At 27.9% G+C, this 17,232-nt stretch overlaps 3 protein-coding genes across 3 annotated transcripts; 1 reads left to right on the top strand and 2 right to left on the bottom strand.

The window, feature by feature from the left end:
• Positions 1-3,131: 3,131 nt before the first annotated feature.
• Positions 3,132-16,973, bottom strand: LOC145752466 (transcription factor IIIB 90 kDa subunit-like). Its single transcript, XM_082568760.1, has 17 exons — positions 16,890-16,973; positions 16,096-16,281; positions 15,874-15,948; positions 15,407-15,580; positions 15,134-15,165; positions 14,781-14,853; positions 6,689-6,932; positions 6,214-6,377; positions 5,961-6,014; positions 5,802-5,864; positions 5,478-5,645; positions 5,050-5,195; positions 4,815-4,886; positions 4,306-4,497; positions 4,042-4,215; positions 3,783-3,903; positions 3,132-3,642 (listed from the first exon to the last, which is right to left on the bottom strand). The coding sequence occupies exons 2-17, from the start codon at positions 16,274-16,276 to the stop codon at positions 3,593-3,595; spliced, it is 1,983 nt and encodes a 660-aa protein (XP_082424886.1). The 5' UTR covers positions 16,277-16,281; positions 16,890-16,973; the 3' UTR covers positions 3,132-3,592.
• On the bottom strand, positions 6,927-10,178 carry LOC145752468 (uncharacterized). The gene is made up of 5 exons (XM_082568763.1): positions 9,327-10,178; positions 9,097-9,233; positions 8,706-8,923; positions 8,332-8,481; positions 6,927-8,204 (listed from the first exon to the last, which is right to left on the bottom strand). The coding sequence occupies exons 1-5, from the start codon at positions 9,487-9,489 to the stop codon at positions 7,640-7,642; spliced, it is 1,233 nt and encodes a 410-aa protein (XP_082424889.1). The 5' UTR covers positions 9,490-10,178; the 3' UTR covers positions 6,927-7,639.
• Positions 10,945-14,552, top strand: LOC145752467 (BTB/POZ domain-containing protein 6-B-like). The gene is made up of 6 exons (XM_082568761.1): positions 10,945-11,147; positions 11,482-11,672; positions 11,821-11,968; positions 12,499-12,700; positions 13,077-13,322; positions 13,493-14,552. The coding sequence occupies exons 1-6, from the start codon at positions 11,029-11,031 to the stop codon at positions 14,084-14,086; spliced, it is 1,500 nt and encodes a 499-aa protein (XP_082424887.1). The 5' UTR covers positions 10,945-11,028; the 3' UTR covers positions 14,087-14,552.
• Positions 16,974-17,232: the final 259 nt, after the last annotated feature.

The following is a 17,232-nucleotide window of genomic DNA, read 5'->3' as shown; positions in this document are numbered from 1 at the left end:
AAAATTTTCAGTAAAACAAAAGTTTGAGGTAATTTTTATTTTGGGTTTAATTAGGTCACGTGATATTTTTGGCCAATGATATTGCATACAAATTTTTTGAAAAAAAATTAAAAATTTCAAATCAAAAAATAATTGTTGTGTTAGAACCGCACAGGTCCAATTACCGTGTTTACAAAATATTTTTCGAAAATATTAATATTCATAAAAGTTATGAAACTTTTATTAAAAATTTATGAATTGTCAAAACCTAAAATTTTGTATTTTATTAGACGTGCATTGGCCTAACTCACATTCAAGATAAAACATTTCGCGAAAATTTCCAGTAAAATTAAAGTTTGTGGTAATTTTTATTTTCGTTTTCATTAGGTCACGTGATATTTTTGGCCAATGATATTGCATACAAATTTTTTTTAAAAAATAAAAAATTTTAAATCGAAAAATAATTGTTGTGTTAGAACCGCACAGGTCCAATTACCGTGTTTACAAAATATTTTTCGAAAAAATTAATATTCATAAAAGTTATGAAACTTTTATTAAAAATTTATGAAATCTCGAAATCTGAAATTTTATATTTTATTAGGCGCGCATTGGCCTAACTAACATTCAAGATAAAACATTTTGCAAAAATTTTGAGTTGAATAAATGTTTGAGATAATTTTTATTTTGGGTTTAATTAGGTCACGTGTTATTTTTGGCCAAGGAGATTGCATACAAATTTTTTGAAAAATAATAAAAAATTTTAAATCAAAAAATAATTGTTGTGTTAGAACCGCACAGGTCCAATTATTGTGTTTACAAAATATTTTTCGAAAATATTATTATTCATAAAAGTTATGAAACTTTTATTAAAAATTTATGAAATCTCAAAACCTAAAATTTTGTATTTTATTAGACGTGCATTGGCCTAACTAACATTCAAGATAGGACATTTCGCGAAAATTTTCAGTTAAACAAAAGTTTGAGGTAATTTTTATTTTCGTTTTCATTAGGTCACGTGATATTTTTGGCCAATGATATTGCATACAAATTTTTTTAAAAAAATAAAAAATTTTAAATCGAAAAATAATTGTTGTGTTAGAACCGCACAGGTCCAATTACCGTGTTTACAAAATATTTTTCGAAAATATTAATATTCATAAAAGTTATGATACTTTTATTAAAAATTTATGAAATCTCAAAATCTGAAATTTTATATTTTATTAGGCGCGCATTGGCCTAACTAACATTCAAGATAAAACATTTTGCGAAAATTTTCAGTAAAACAAAAGTTTGAGGTAATTTTTATTTTCGTTTTCATTAGGTCACGTGATATTTTTGGCCAATGATATTGCATACAAATTTTTTGAAAAATAATAAAAAATTTTAAATCAAAAAATAATTTTTGTGTTAGAACCGCACAGGTCCAATTATTGTGTTTACAAAATATTTTTCGAAAATATTAATATTCATAGAAGTTATGAAATTTTTATTAAAAATTTATGAAATCTCAAAACCTAAAATTTTGTATTTTATTAGACGTGCATTGGCCTAACTAACATTCAAAATAAAACATTTCGCGAAAATTTTCAGTTAAACAAAAGTTTGAGGTAATTTTTATTTTCGTTTTCATTAGGTCACGTGATATTTTTGGCCAATGATATTGCATACAAATTTTTTTAAAAAAATAAAAAATTTTAAATCGAAAAATAATTGTTGTGTTAGAACCGCACAGGTCCAATTACCGTGTTTACAAAATATTTTTCGAAAATATTAATATTCATAAAAGTTATGAAACTTTTATTAAAAATTTATGAATTCTCAAAACCTAAAATTTTGTATTTTATTAGACGTGCATTGGCCTAACTAACATTCAAGATAAGACATTTCGCGAAAATTTTCAGTTAAACAAAAGTTTGAGGTAATTTTTATTTTGGTTTTCATTAGGTCACGTGATATTTTTGGCCAATGATATTGCATAAAAATTTTTTGAAAAAAAATAAAAAATTTTAAATCGAAGAATAATTGTTGTGTTAGAACCGCACAGGTCCGATTACCGTGTTTACATAATATTTTTCGAAAATATTAATATTCATAAAAGTTATGATACTTTTATTAAAAATTTATGAAATCTCAAAACCAAAAATTTTATATTTTATTAGACGGGCATTGGCCTAACTAACTTTCAAGATAAAACATTTCGCAAAAGTTTTCTAAAAAAATTCCAATTTTGGGCATATAAAACTCTGTCTAATGTATATTCTAAAATTACCAACTTAAAACTGGGTTAAAAAATTAATTCATATTTGTTAAATATATTTAATTTCTAGTTTGTTGATTAAAAATTAATGATTGATATTTAAAAATAATTTTGTTCCGAAATTTTCTTAATCCAACAATTTAATACGTTTTTAGTTTGATAAATAATTACGTTATATTTGATTCATTTATTCAGTTAATATTCATAATTAAGTAATGTTTATGTATAATTTTATTTATAAATATAGATTAATTTAAAAAATAATTAAATAATTTTGAACCATATTTTATTTATCAAATAAATCTAGTTATACCTGATAGGGTCAAATCGCCCTAAATGAAAAAGGTTGTAAAATTTTTAATAGTTATCTAAATATATAGTTTTTTTAAGAATCTAAATAAATATGTTAATTTTTTGTCATTAGTATTTTTTCTAACACTAAACTGAAGCGATTTAAAAAGTGGTATTAGTTAAAGTTATTAAATATATTGAAAGTTATTAAATATATTTTTTGTATTATAAACTGTGTAAAACCGTTCTATCCAATTTGTAAAATATTTATCTCTTTTATACTTCAATATTGTTGTGAAATTTATGAAAATTAAAATCGAACATGTTCATATAGTGTAATTCTTATAAAGGGCTTTCAGGCAAAAAAAGAAAATGTAAAGCAATAAGTTATGTCAGTCATATTTATTAAAAAAAAAAATTTCAGATATTTAAAAAAATTGATTTTTATTGCTTGTTTTATTAATATTATGCCAGATCGAATTAAAATGTGTATACTTGCTTAATAAGAATGATAAGTACATTAATTATACTGCTTTTATACAACTTCAACTGCTTTAAGATAAAAAAAAATATATATTAAAATTCAAATTTACCATATTGACCACTATTTAAAACACTAATCTAATGCAAAACTTAAAAAAATTTGGCAAGTCATAAACAGTTTTTTCTGTTTTATACGAATCGTGATAATAATAAAGTAAAAAATAACTTAGTTTTTTTAATTGCAAAAAAAAAACAAACACCAAAATATTTATACTACTTCACGTAAAAAAAAACAATAATAAATAAAAAGAAGATGTTAAAAAATTGAGCATATTCTTAAAACTTATTAAACAAAAACAAGATTGTGCTACATATGTTTAATAAAATCATGATTAATGCCCAAATAGTCTAAGCTTTTAAATTTTAAAACAAATTACTAATGCGTTTTTAAAGTTTTCTTTTTTAATCAAAGTTGGTTATACAACTTTGCAATCTCTCTGTTAATTGTGTTGTTAAGTTGTAACCTTGCCATTTTGAGGAAAACTGTTATGATTTTAGATTCAATATGGGGAAAATTGTGTGTCAGTCATATTCATCATAGCCATAATACTCATCATTTCCACCAGCCAGTCCTAAAAGGAAAATAAAATAAAGATCACTAAAAAGCACAAACTTTAAAACCTCCTTAAAATGTATCAACTTGTTCAAAACATAATATAGTAAAAACTGCAGTATTTTTTCAGGCAAAAAAATTTAAAAATATTTTACATACCAGCACTCTGCATCAACTGACTTGCACTCATGCAATGATCCTCCTCGTACTCTTCTTGAAAGCATTCCTCCGCTTCTTCTTCTTGCTCCGGTGGCGGGGGACCATTTTCTTCAACCACAACCTAACAAATAGACAAAATCCTATGTAAATCAATTAATAATTTGAACTAAAATTTTACTGATAATTTCACATTTTTATTTGATTTTAAAACATTTTTAAAAATTTTTTTATTCCTAACAAATAATAATTTTTTTATTACATTTTGAACACTGCTTTCACATGGGTTTAGAAAAGCGCTGTTTTCTAACTTAAGCTTTTTTTTATTAGGTGCCCCATACTCTTTTTTAACAACCCCTGTCTCCTCAATAACTTTTGTGGGCACAACTGTGTCAGTAGCCTTAATCTTGTCATCTTTTATGTCGCCCTCTGTTGCCTGTTTGTAAAAAAACAAAACTTTAAAAAAAATATTTTTGATTATTTATGATTGATTTTAAAAAAAAATTGATTTAATTTTATAATTTACTTTTCTAAGGGCTTCATAGTCAATTTTATTTGATAATCTTTGCCGATTGACAAGTTTTTCTATAGCTTCACTGGCAGTTTTGGAATCACAATAATAATCCTTGTATTTTGTTTTATTTCTTTTGGCTCTTTGTCTTGTTTTGTCCTTTTTCTCATTTTCCAATCTCTTCTTTTCCCGTTTTTCTTCTAACTCCTAAAAAATTATTAAAGGATAAAAGGTTTGTAAGTATTAAAAATAAAATTAACTCCTTCACTGAAAAATGAAATTTAATTAATGCTGATATCCTTAAACAAGTGGAAGTATACATAAATTATACAAAAAATAAGTACAAAAATACACTGTCTTTAAAAGTACTTATTCAAACTTTCATAATGTAAATTTCTTAACTGATATAGGCAATCTATGTTTGAATAATAAAAAAAAACATCCATTATTTTTTAGGCTAATAAGTCCTTTTTTATTTTAGGAACTACTAAATCAAAAAAACGATCGAATCTCATTTTACTTACCACTAAAAATTCACCATATTCTTTCATCCAAATTCTGGATTTAATTTCACTTTCATTGGACGATAAAATCAACTTAAAATTAAAAAAGTACAGATATTTACTTTTTGTTTTAAACATTTTTAAACAATTCGAGTTTATAAAATTGGTTTAAATAAAATATTTTGTTATACCTTTAGACCTATTATCTGTAGCCACATTTAAAAAATTTTTAAGTGTTTTTAAATCACATAATTACTCGATCTATTTCTTCATCATCAATTCCATCCAAATCAAGTTCTCCATCTAAAACAAGGTCATGTGATCTCTTGACCGTTTCAAGTTGGCCTGTTGTTTCTTCAATTGGTTGGTCTAGGCCTAAACTGGCTGGGGTTGGGGCAGGGCCTATTAAATACAACGTAGTCATAATTTTTTTTTACAATTAAGTTGAACTTCAAATAAAATTTCATATTTGGTTAAAAAATAATTTAATATACAATTGTATTTGTTTATCTAGAAACTTAAATCAAAAAAAAAAGTAAATTAAATTTTAAATAAGATACATTTTTTAAATCCCTTTTCTTGAAGTATAAAACAAAATATAACAACAACCTATGCTATATTTTTAAAAGCAATCAATTTATAACAGAAAATTAATCTAAAAACTGCCAGATTTTAGGTACAAACCTTGTTGCAAATGATTTTTATTATTCTGACTTTGCATCGGATGCATGTTGGCATTTCTACTGGGAGAAAATATTTTCTTTATCAAAGCTTCTGGGTTTTCAGAGTGCACGAAATTAGCAGAGGCTTGGAGATCGGGATCTTCATGATAAACTTGTGTTCCCGGTGTATCTTTAAATAAGATATTTCTTTTTATTGTGATAAAATGTATTTTTACTGCATTAGAGTACCATGTATGTAAAATAAGATATAAAAAATTACACAAAAATTCCTAAAGTTAAAATAGTTTTTTAATTGTATTAAAAATAACTATTATATTTTACTTACTATTTAACTGTTTAAGGGCTTTTGATCGTTGATTTTTTCTCGGTGTTGATGTAGAACTTCCCTCTAAAAATTTAAAACAACATTTAAAAACAACTTTTAAGTCATGTATGTACGTATTTTTTTATTGCTAAAATAAATAAAACACAATTTTTAAGTTACCTGTGTCTGTAGATTGGTCTTCTTCTATAGCATTAGAAAGTTTTCCTATTTCATCTGCAAAAAAAATAAAAAAAATATTTTATTTTAAAAAATATTATAGTTTTTACTGGTCCACAAGTTTTAACTATATAGAAAAAAAATAACCCAAAAATGTGTCCGCTACATTCTATTAACACACGAACAAATAAAAAATGTATTTAGGGCTTAAGTAAAAATGCTGTCCAAAATGGTTAGGCAATCAGGTAATACTTACTTTCTACATTCTCCATTCCACCTGCCTCAGCCTCAAATTGTTGGATTTTAGCTTTGATTCTTCCGTTAATATATGCTGGTGGATCATGTTCAGCTTCCAGGTCAATGCTCATAAATTCGTTAATCGTTAACTTGGATGATGGGGTAGATTGAAACTCTACTAATCTAAAAACAAATTAAACAAAATTTTTAACAATTGTTTTATATATGTGGTGTCATTTTGAATAAGTTTAGACTAAACCAAATAAAGGAATAGTTGTGGAACCATATTTAAAATGCATGAGATCAGCATAAACTATTTCTAAGCCAACACTTGATCAGCAGCTTAATTACAGGATAATTATAGTCTGTAATGTCCCAGACTGGGTTTGGGTAACCAATGTTACTCTATAGTCAACCTTTTTACATTGAGGATAAATAGATATTAAAAAAATAAAATTTAATCACTAAAAAAATCAACAAACCAGTATCACTACCTTTTTCTGATTGTGTCATGTCCAATTTTTACAACTTTCTTGATATCAGCTAGCTCACAATTAAACCCATGCAGTCGTGCAGCAACTAACAAAGCAGCACCACACAAACCACTTGGTCTTCTTCCTGTGTGCAACCAATCACGTTTCATTCTAGAAACTAGTCTCATAGCAGTCACGATCACATCCTTTGTTTTGTCACCAAAGTCTAATCGATGAGCGAAGCGGGTAATGTAAATGCAAGGATCTAAAAACAAAATGTAAAGCTACAAACATAGTGTTTAATTTTCAGTTTTGTAGCAAAATTATAACAATTTTTATTATCAAAAAATTTACAAAACACCAAAAAATTTACCAATTTTTAATTAAAATGTATGTAGCAATTTATAATAGTAAAAAAAGCCTTTTAAAGTGCATAATTTATTGCAAAATGTGCTAAAACAACTAAAAAAGTACAATAAACTTTCTATCAAAACAATACCTACAAAAAGAATATATTAAACTACAAAATTAATAATAGAAAAATTTCTTAAAGCTAACAAGTTGTGAAATATCATAACACAAAATTCAAACAACAATACATCATTTAACAATAAATTTTCAAATTGAAGACATTTTTTGTTTTGTGTAAACATTTTTGGTATTGAGAATAAATTTCATTTTTGTGTACAAATAGCAGCAGTCTCATTTAGGTTTATGTCTAGGTTTTAAATTTCATGTCACCAACAAAATTCCCATAATGAGATAAGATCGAGTTACCAAATAGATTGTGTTGACGTCAACAAATAGTTGATTGTGAAGTCACAAGTGTTTTGAATGAAACAAACAACCTGAAAAGCTTTCGCAAATACTCATTTAATATGCTTTTATTTGTTGCTAAACATGTTCAATATAAGCACTCGGATTTCAAGATTGCATAATTTAGGCTTCGAAGTTTAAAAACTGATTTAAAATTCAAGATTCCACTTTTTCTCTAGTTTTATTTGGATCAGCAAAAGGCTCTAACTCTGTTAAAAATGTGACACTTTTTTCCTGTTTAGACAGTGCAGATTCTGACTTGACTGATAGTCTCTCAACAGCATCCGAGTTAGAGTGTTCTTCTGTTCTTTTATTTAGAACGTCATTCTGATAATCCTTGAACTCGTCTCCTTCATTGTCTGAAGTCGCTCGATCTTCTTTTCCATCTGATGCACCATCTGATCTCTTTTCTTCCAATTTGACTTCTGACCCTTCTACCTCTCCTGTTGACATCACGTCACCTCCTTGTGATAAATTGTCAGCTGTTGGTATCACAGTCCGGGCACTACCCAACCTCCCAAGATCATCTTCAGGATCTTCCGGACCTCTTGGAGTGGAATGAGGTCCACTGATTGTTGAGATTGACTTTTTGCTCTTGTAGCCATAAGAGGGCACTAGAGGTACACCTCGTGCTATTGCAATTGCTCTCAGTCTATTCAACTCCTCTTCCGAAATTTCATATTTGGAATGAATTTTAGTAGATGCCCCATGCATGTAATACCTTAAAACAAAAGTTATCTAAAAAATGTAAAACCAACCAAAAAAATTAACTACTTATATTTTAATCATTAATTATTTAAACTTAACCCCCAAAATATTGGTATGACTAATTTAAAACTTCATTTTACATTCTATCAATGCGATGGGACGAGATTTGGGCTTGTCGTTTTCTTTCACGAGTTAGTTGTAGTTGTTTGTGTTCTTTCAACAATCGGTTTGGTTGTTCACTTGATGCACGACTTTTCATTGCAACACTCATTCCAGCTACACTAGATGCCCTAGAAGGAAATTTTAACAGGTCATCAACAAAATATTTAATGAAATTAATTAAACATTATATATGCAAAAACTTAAAAAAACATTATATTTCCAAAACATTTTTTTATTTTTTCTCTTATATGAAATCATGATTTTAATATAGTTTCAACATGCCAGTTGCCAAATGTTTTTAAAATAATCTCAAAAAACCCAGATTTCAAAGAATAAAAAAAGGCAAACCAACCGTTGTGATGCCACTAATGACCGATTAGTTATTGCTGCCGCTCTAACTCCTCTAGCAGAAGGAGTTCTTGATCGGAACTCTTGGATTTCCTTTTTAAATACACCTGCCACTGGCACTTCACGTACCCTGGTGGTGGCACTAAAAGTGTTGGCGCGAGAAGATGTTTTCATGTTGTACTCGTCTGTTAGTTGAGGGTACGATACCGGTCGTGTGACATCCTAAAATAATTATCAAAATTTAGTTTATTAATCTTAAAAAAAATCAATAAATGAAATAATTTCTTATTGTTTTTTTAAAAACAACAAATTTTATGTAATTTAAAAAATATTATATTTGGGAAAGTTTTTTAATCTTGCTTGGATTATTTCGTTAATATTTGTCTGTTAATTACTTGTGCATATGCCCAGCTGTGTGCAGTAGATGGTGCTATGGAGTGTGGAAAATTCCAATGCTCATTGATAGAGGGATTCCAGTAGGTAGAAGCTACGGGATAACCACTACTGTTTTCATATTTCTTTCCCAAATATCCTGTAAAGCAAAGATTTAATAAAATACTATAAAATATAAAAGTATATACCAAAATTTTGTTAAAAACTTAAAGTTCAAGTTGTTTATGCTTACCTGTAGTTTTAGGTCGTTTTTGGAGTAATTGTCCAGTAGCGCCGGATTTTAGATTGATTTTGTTTTTATAGACATGCTGCACTATCATACGTTCGTATGCAGGTTGAAGAATACGTTTATAAATCGCGTGTGTTGAAGTTAACCCTGTCGGCTGATTTTCCATGATTTAATTTATGCTTTAGTAATTTTGTCAAGTTTTTTTTTTAGACGCTATTTAACTTAGCTAAAACTGAATAATATGGATTTAAGACGCAATATTAAATGTTGTAGTCCATTATACAAGAATACATTAACTTTTACTCGGCCAAGTACTTTAAAATTTTTTTTATTAAAATTATGTAGCCTTAAATATTTGATGAAGTATTGGCTATGAATAAAACGATTGAAATTCTATTTTGATAAAACTTAATTAAAAAGGGGTTACAAATAGCATCTGGTTAAGCTTTTAAAACTCGTTTTCAACACGACTGATAACTACTAACAAAACACTGTCGCTGTTTTTATCAAATGTATTAAATAACCCTGCGATTTTAAGCGTAACTTGAGATGTGTAAACTTATAACTATTGGCGAAAGCCTATACAGTACACACCACGGGCAGACAACAATTAGCGCTAAGACTGCTGAAAAGCGAGCGAAAGTGCTTGTTCAATTCGTGAAGTCCCAATTAATAGGATTTTAACGAAGTCAAACGTTCATAATGATGATGTAACAGTCTCTTACGCACAAGAATTAAATTAGCTAAAAATAATTTGGGCAATCAAACAAAAATAAATAAACGACGTTTGACCTGACCTATAGAAATTAAACGACAGTTAAAGACAATTTACTTTGATTTAAACCTTAGTGGTTAACTTTTTAAAAACCTTTACTTTCAGACAATTTTAAAGTTATAACAAACGCCGTGACATTGCGCTAAAAAAGCAAAACGATTTCGATCAGATTTTACAATTAAATACACAATAGTTATTTATTTCAATGCCGCCTAATCATAACAGATAAATGTCAGTCGGGTCATACAAAGAATTACTTATAACAACATCTTTAGACTAATAGTCCCGCACTACAATGTCCTTTTACTATATTAGTTTTATTAGTATATATATTTTTAATTTAACTTCTACTATATTAGTTTAATTAAAGTCAAAAAATAGGTGTATAAACTATTAGTTATATATATTTTAGCAATATTTAAAAAAAAAAATTAAAAATTGTAATAAACCAAAAGTTTTATTTATCTAGAATTAAACAAAAATAGATAAATACACTTTTCATACAAAAAATACTTCTCAACAACAGGGTATTATACAAAAATCTTAAAAAAGGGAGTCAGCAAATACTTAATTCATAAAACTCAATTTGGTAGAAATATTTTTTACCCAATGAAATTTTTTTTAATAAAAACTTAAATCTTAATTAATATAGTTGCATCATAGTTCGTGCTCTTAACACATTTAAATCAAAATTATGAATTAAAACGTTACAAATACGCAAATCACGTGGCACGATTTACTACTAATAAAAAGAGAGTATTTTACTTTCGTGGCGCGGCGGTCGTCCGATATAGTCAAAATCCACGATATTAAAAAAGTAAACATTTATATTTAGTTAGTTGTCAGTGTTTTAGTGCATTTCCCATTTTACGTTTGCTTTTTGCTTGTATTTTTTGTGTTTTATTTTAAATTTAAGCTGTTTTGTACAAAATGGATGACCGCAATGTAGCTGATGATTCAAACGCCTTAGAAGAAATTGGCGAAAATTCAGAAACTTTATCAACTCGCATGCGAGAATTCGGAATAAATATAAATCAACAATCTTCAAAGTAACATCTTTGTGCTAAATTTTTTATACAACTTGACTAAAATATGAAATACAAACTAAAAGTAAATAAAATTAGAAGTAAAAACTCATTTTAAGAACCTCTAGTAAGGTTATCAGCCTATCTGCCTATGGCTATAATAGCAAATAAAAACACAACTGTTTTAGTTAAGGAGAAGTTTAAACCCTACCCCTACCCCCTTATTAGATGATAATTTTTATTAATTTATCAAGTTTTCCATTTTTTATGACATTAATTTAGTTTAGTTAAAAGTTTCTACTAGAGATCCAATTTTAAATCTCAACATGGTTACAGTAAATAAAATTTATATTTACAGTTGCCAAGAAAGAAACAAAAAAATGTCGACTCATTCTCATGTAATGACACAAAACGAAACAAAAACAAACAACGAAATTCAAGTTAAACAATTCGGATGGCAAGTTTCAAAAATTTCGATCCGAGAACGAAATGCTGTAATGTTTAACAACGAGTTATTAAGCGACGTTAAATTCGTTGTTGGCTCAAAAGGTATTTTCGTAATTTCTAAAGTGCATGTGCCATTGTTATGTAATGTAAACTACATATATATATAATATAATCAATAAAAATGTTATTGATGCAGGCTACTTTTTAATCAATGCTTTTTATTTTAAATTTTAAACTAAATCTATTTTAGACAATTCAAAAACGATACCTGCACACAAATATGTTTTGGCTATCGGAAGTTCAGTATTTTTTGCAATGTTTAACGGTCACCTAGCCGAAAATAAAAACGAAATTGGGATCCCTGATGTTGAGCCTGCCGCATTTTTAACATTGCTAAGGTAAGATCTGTTGTTTTTTTAGAACTGTCTTACTATAATTTTTTAAAAAGATGCAAAAAAATCAATAAATATTATTTTAAACGAGCTTTTACAAACAAAACATTCTAGCCAATTCTACAAACTTTGACAAGTTAACATACTAATTTGTTTATCATAAAATACTAATTACATCATTCTGTATAAACATTGGACCGGCAGTGTGGTGTAGTGGTAAGAACACTTTCTACACCACCATGAGGTCGTGGGTTCAATCCTCACTGATCTCATGCTGTAGCGCCCTTGAGTAAGGCGCTATAAACGGTATGAACTCCTGCTGAGCCAGCACTTAATCAGCAGTATAATTATCGGGCAATTATAATCTATAATATCCCAAACTGCCAAAGGCAACTCGAGACTGGGTCGGAGTAACTAATGTTACTCTATGTTTAAGTCGCGCATTCGACTTTCCCACATCGAGGATAAAGATATATACAAAAAAAAAAACATAGTGGAATTAAAAATTTTTACCACTAAAAATATTTTTGTTTTAGATATTTGTATTGCGATGAAGTTTACCTAGAACCAAGCACGGTGCTTGCAACATTATACGCAGCCAAAAAATACATTGTCCCATATTTGGCCCAAGCCTGTGTGCAATTTTTGGAAACGAGTTTAAGCTACAAAAATGCTTGCATTCTACTTTCTCAAAGTTGTTTATTCGAGGAAGAAGACCTCACTAAAAGATGCTGGGAAGTAAGTTTAAGTTATTTTTAATTTTAAACACTGCAAATTTTTCCACATTTAAGAATTAAACACTTTTGGTAATTACATTTACATATACGCATTGCGCAGTTCTACCCACACAAGAAAGTTAAAACAACATTAATAATTTATAAACAACAAAATCAGACAACTAAGATCCCACATATAAGAATTACTGATATAAGTATCAACATTGCCTTTCTGCAATTATTCAGGTTACATTTTGTGTTCAGAATAAAACCACAAGTTAACAAAATATTTGCCCTTTTTTAACAATAAATAAAACATTACAAATTTATTGATAAGGGTCAAGTGCACGCTTATTCTTTATTTACCTTTAAAAAACTAAATCTAAATATGTTTTAAGGTAATAGATGCACAAGCTGAACTAGCACTTGAAGCCGATGGTTTTACCGATGTAAACCACTACACACTCAAGTCAATATTGTCACGAGAAACACTAAATGTTAAAGAAATGGCTGTTTTTCAAGCTGCACACAGATGGGCAGAATCTGAGTGCAAAAAACTAGATATGGAACTGACGAGCGAAAATAAACGCAAAGTGCTTGGCGACGCGTTGTATTTAATTAGACTACCAGCAATGACATTACAGGTTTGTTATTGCTTATGTGCATACAAAATGCCCCATATTTTATGCAATTTCATCACTATACCACTAAATAAACAAAAAATTAACTAAACTCAAAATAACTCTATACTAAACCAGCTTTTCATATCTAACTTGATTACTAACTAAATAAAACTGTAAAAATTCATTTATAGGAATTTGCTGATGGTCCAGCTTGTACTGACGTTCTAACTAAAGAGGAAATTATCCAAGTGTTTTTCTGGTACTCTGCCTCCGTTAAGCCCTCACTCAAATTTGCATCGCAACCACGCAAAGGTTTAACTCCCCACAGTTGTCGCCGCTTTCAGTCTTCAGCGTATCGCAGCAACCAGTGGCGATACCGTGGCAGATGCGATTCCATAAGGTTTATGACTGAAAAGCGTATTTTTCTAGCTGGATTCGGTCTTTATGGATCCAGCACAGGCGCAGCCACGTATTCTGTATATATCAAACTCTCGAAATGTGGAGTAATTATGTCCGAAGAAACTGTAAATTTTTTCTCTGACGGCTGCAGCAAAACATTTCCGGTTTGGTTTAAAAATCCAGTACAATGTGACCCAGGTGTTTTCTACACCGCATCAGTAATATTAGATGGTGATGAGCTTAGTTACTTTGGCCAGGAGGGACTAGCTGAAGTAGTTTGTGATGGAATCACAATTCAGTTTCAATGTTCGAGCGATAGTACAAATGGTACTGGGGTACAAGGTGGACAAATACCTGAGCTTATTTTTTATCATGGAAATGCGTAAAAACATTTTTTGACTTCGAAATTTTGGATTTAAAACCAGAGTTTTATAACCCATATATAACTATCTACTTTAAGTTATGGACTACAAAATTTATTTGTAATAAAATATATTACTTAAAATTGCTTAATCTATTGCGTTTTTGTCAAAAAATCATAAAAATAAATTGCTTACTAAAAAAACATAATAAAAAATTACTTAATACACAACTGCTAATGCATAAAAACTATTTATTTTGCCTGTAAGAAGCTTGTGTAAATATTTATGTTGTTATTATAAATAATAGTTTATTATAAAAAAATATCAAAATATTTGTATTTAATTCGACAATCAATAAAAAATTGTGCACTATTGACACTGCCCTGTTTTAATTATGTATTTTTTTTTCTAAGTATTAATTAAAGCTTGTATTTTATTCATGTATTTAATGTGTTGTTTTGTAAGCATTCCTTTTTTTTGGATTTACCAATTTTGTTTTATTTTGATACTTAATGTATTTAATTTTTTTTGCAAAGTAGGTGTAAAGATATTTATGAGATGGTATGAATTTTACCTATACACTAGAAGAAGTCTTTTTTGCATAAAACTTACTTAAAACAAAGATATTGTTTTGATTTTTTTTTGTTGTGTTATAATGATATTGAAGTGTTCTTTATATTAAAATACCCTTTTTTCAAAACAAAATTGTCTAACTCACCGAGTATAGGTAGATTGATGTGAAGTTCCTTGGCGAGAAGTAGAAAAACTTTTCCTAGGGTGAAAACATTAACCTAAAAAACAAAGGGAGATTTTTGATTAAAATTTTTCAATTGTCTAAATGGAGACATAAAATATGCATGACTGTTTGAATGCTAGAGATTTTATAAAAAGTTCAAATTGAATAAAATGTTAGGTGACCTAAATTAAATTCTTATATTATTTATGTAAATATAAACTACAATAAAATGGTATTAAGAACCTATAATAATAAATAGAACAACAAGTCGGATAAAAAATCAATATTGAAGAAATTGTAAAATTTTGTTAATTCAAATAAACAAATTAACATACCTGTGTTACATCACTAAAATCCAACAGCATGTCTGTTCAAATAAAATAATGTTAAGAAAAAAAAACAAAGCAAAAACTTTATATATATATAAACATACAATAATGATGCAAGCTTAAAAATAGCACAACCTTTTATTTTAAAATATATATTTGAAGGTTAAATAATAATTTATTTTTGTTTTGTCTTTATAAATATTTTTAAATAATTTTTTTTAATAAGACAAAAGTTTAATTGTTAACAGAAATAAAATTAAAAAAATAATTCAAGGATACGTGGTGTCCCTTCTGTGCGACATGTCATATATAAGCAAGCGGCCACAATGTGCTTTATTCTTCTGCCACGTGACAATCTTTTTGCAATTGCCATCTTGTAGAAATTAAAAGCAGTGTCAGTGCAATGACGATTCAAGTTTAACAATGCTCCCATTTCACGAATCTGATTTTTGCCTAAAAAATAAATATTAATTAAAAAACAATATATAATATTTTTTAAGATATTTAGCATTTTTCAGAAATTTAATAACAACAAAATAGTTTAAAGTACGGTATTAATCAAAAAATATCAACTAAAATTTTTTTTTTAATTATATGCCATAAAAAACCAACGGAAACAAAATTCAATTTTTAAAAGATCTAAATTAAAAACCTGTTGAAATATTACAAAATTAGCTATGGTATCACCTATTAAATATATATATAATGAAATAATTTTTTTATAAGTTTATCAAAAAATTAAATACCATTATCTAGTGTGATCTGTCTAGATTCTTTTCCCATTCCATACTGAAATCCAGCTAAGTATGGTTTGTAGCTTCCTAAAAATTATTATTTGTTTAAATTTTTTAACAACATCTTGGTGTAAAAGTTAAATATTGTTAAAAACCCAACGCCGAAGAAAAATTATTAGTTTTCGTTAAAAACCCAATATCAAGAAAAAATTAAAACAAAACAAATTTTCTTACCCTCAGATGCCACAAATTGACCGACAACTGATGCTGATCCGTCAGCATTCTCCTGGATTGAGACCTCAGAGACGATCCGGTTTTCTTCCAGCACAGATCCACATCCCATACACACGGTGTCTCCTCTAGCTGGGTCCACATCAAAGTCACTAGATTTGCAATTTGGACAAGTTTTTCCCATTTTTGCTAAAAAAAATTGTTTTTTAAATTAATTGTCTTAAAATATCTTTTATTTTTTAATAAATATGTCTATAAATATTTTTTGTATTTTTAAATAAATATTGACTAGATTTTAATCCAATATTTAAAATCTTTAAAAAGATTGATTTAAAAAATAAATATATTTTCTATGTTTAAACCAATAAAAAACTTTACACTTTTTAAATAAGATTTAGATTTTCTTATTAATGTAAAAAAACGACTCTAGAGGTCGGAACATAGCATTAAATTTGCTACATAAAACCAGTTTAAGTTGACGTTCAGAAAACCATGACCATTTATAAATGATAAGAGGTGTAGTAGCAAAAAAATAGTACTAACACAACTTTTTTTACAGATCTTAAAACAAATTGATGTAAATAAAAACAGTGTAGATTTATTACTTCAATAACTGTTTTAAAATCAGTTTATTAGAATTCATGCCGTACTGCCGCAGCTATTTTTTGATTTATTTTTGCCAGACAGATTGCCAGTTATTTAACCAACAAACCAACAAGTTTGTAAACTTTACCTTCTATATTTTTAATATAAAGGCATTTAATTTTTAAATTGATAAATTCGTAAATATCACTAACCTTTACGAAAGTGTTGCAGTTGGATTCGAACCAGGGCCTTGCGTACGCGATGAAAAGGAATGGATTGCACCTACACGCTATGCGAACTCGAATGAAAAGTTGCTTACGCAACGGTATTGTGCCACGAGAAATTCTCTGTGTTTAATGAGGCAAGAAATAGAGGATAAACTATTTTATTGAGGAACAAGAAAAAATATTAATTAAACCATACTATAGCAGTTTAGCCTAAAATTTTATCTTTTTACTGAACTGCATGTTACTTGTTAGAATTATCAGAAAAAATATTATTTAGTATTACACAGCTGATACTCTAAACCACGTGGGTATGACGCAATATTAGGGA

Source organism: Corella eumyota, chromosome 5 (genome assembly GCF_963082875.1).
Source record: "Corella eumyota chromosome 5, kaCorEumy4.1, whole genome shotgun sequence".
Taxonomy (NCBI): Eukaryota; Metazoa; Chordata; class Ascidiacea; order Phlebobranchia; family Corellidae; genus Corella; species Corella eumyota.
This window is presented reverse-complemented; position numbering and strand designations above follow the sequence as displayed.

Bases quoted from the DNA above. Each gene is read 5' to 3' on its own strand.
- LOC145752466 (XM_082568760.1), bottom strand. From the start codon at position 16,276: ATGGGAAAAACTTGTCCAAATTGCAAATCTAGTGACTTTGATGTGGAC. The intron at 15,581-15,873 runs GTATTTAATTTT...TTTATTTTTTAG, and splicing joins ACAGATCACACTAGATAATG to GCAAAAATCAGATTCGTGAA. The intron at 3,904-4,041 runs GTAATAAAAAAA...TCTATTTGTTAG, and splicing joins GTGAAAGCAGTGTTCAAAAT to GTTGTGGTTGAAGAAAATGG.
- LOC145752468 (XM_082568763.1), bottom strand. From the start codon at position 9,489: ATGGAAAATCAGCCGACAGGGTTAACTTCAACACACGCGATTTATAAA. The intron at 9,234-9,326 runs GTAAGCATAAAC...TTTGCTTTACAG, and splicing joins AAAACGACCTAAAACTACAG to GATATTTGGGAAAGAAATAT. The intron at 8,482-8,705 runs GTTGGTTTGCCT...ATTTCCTTCTAG, and splicing joins TCATTAGTGGCATCACAACG to GGCATCTAGTGTAGCTGGAA.
- LOC145752467 (XM_082568761.1), top strand. From the start codon at position 11,029: ATGGATGACCGCAATGTAGCTGATGATTCAAACGCCTTAGAAGAAATT. The intron at 11,969-12,498 runs GTAAGATCTGTT...TTTTTGTTTTAG, and splicing joins GCATTTTTAACATTGCTAAG to ATATTTGTATTGCGATGAAG. The intron at 12,701-13,076 runs GTAAGTTTAAGT...ATATGTTTTAAG, and splicing joins TCACTAAAAGATGCTGGGAA to GTAATAGATGCACAAGCTGA.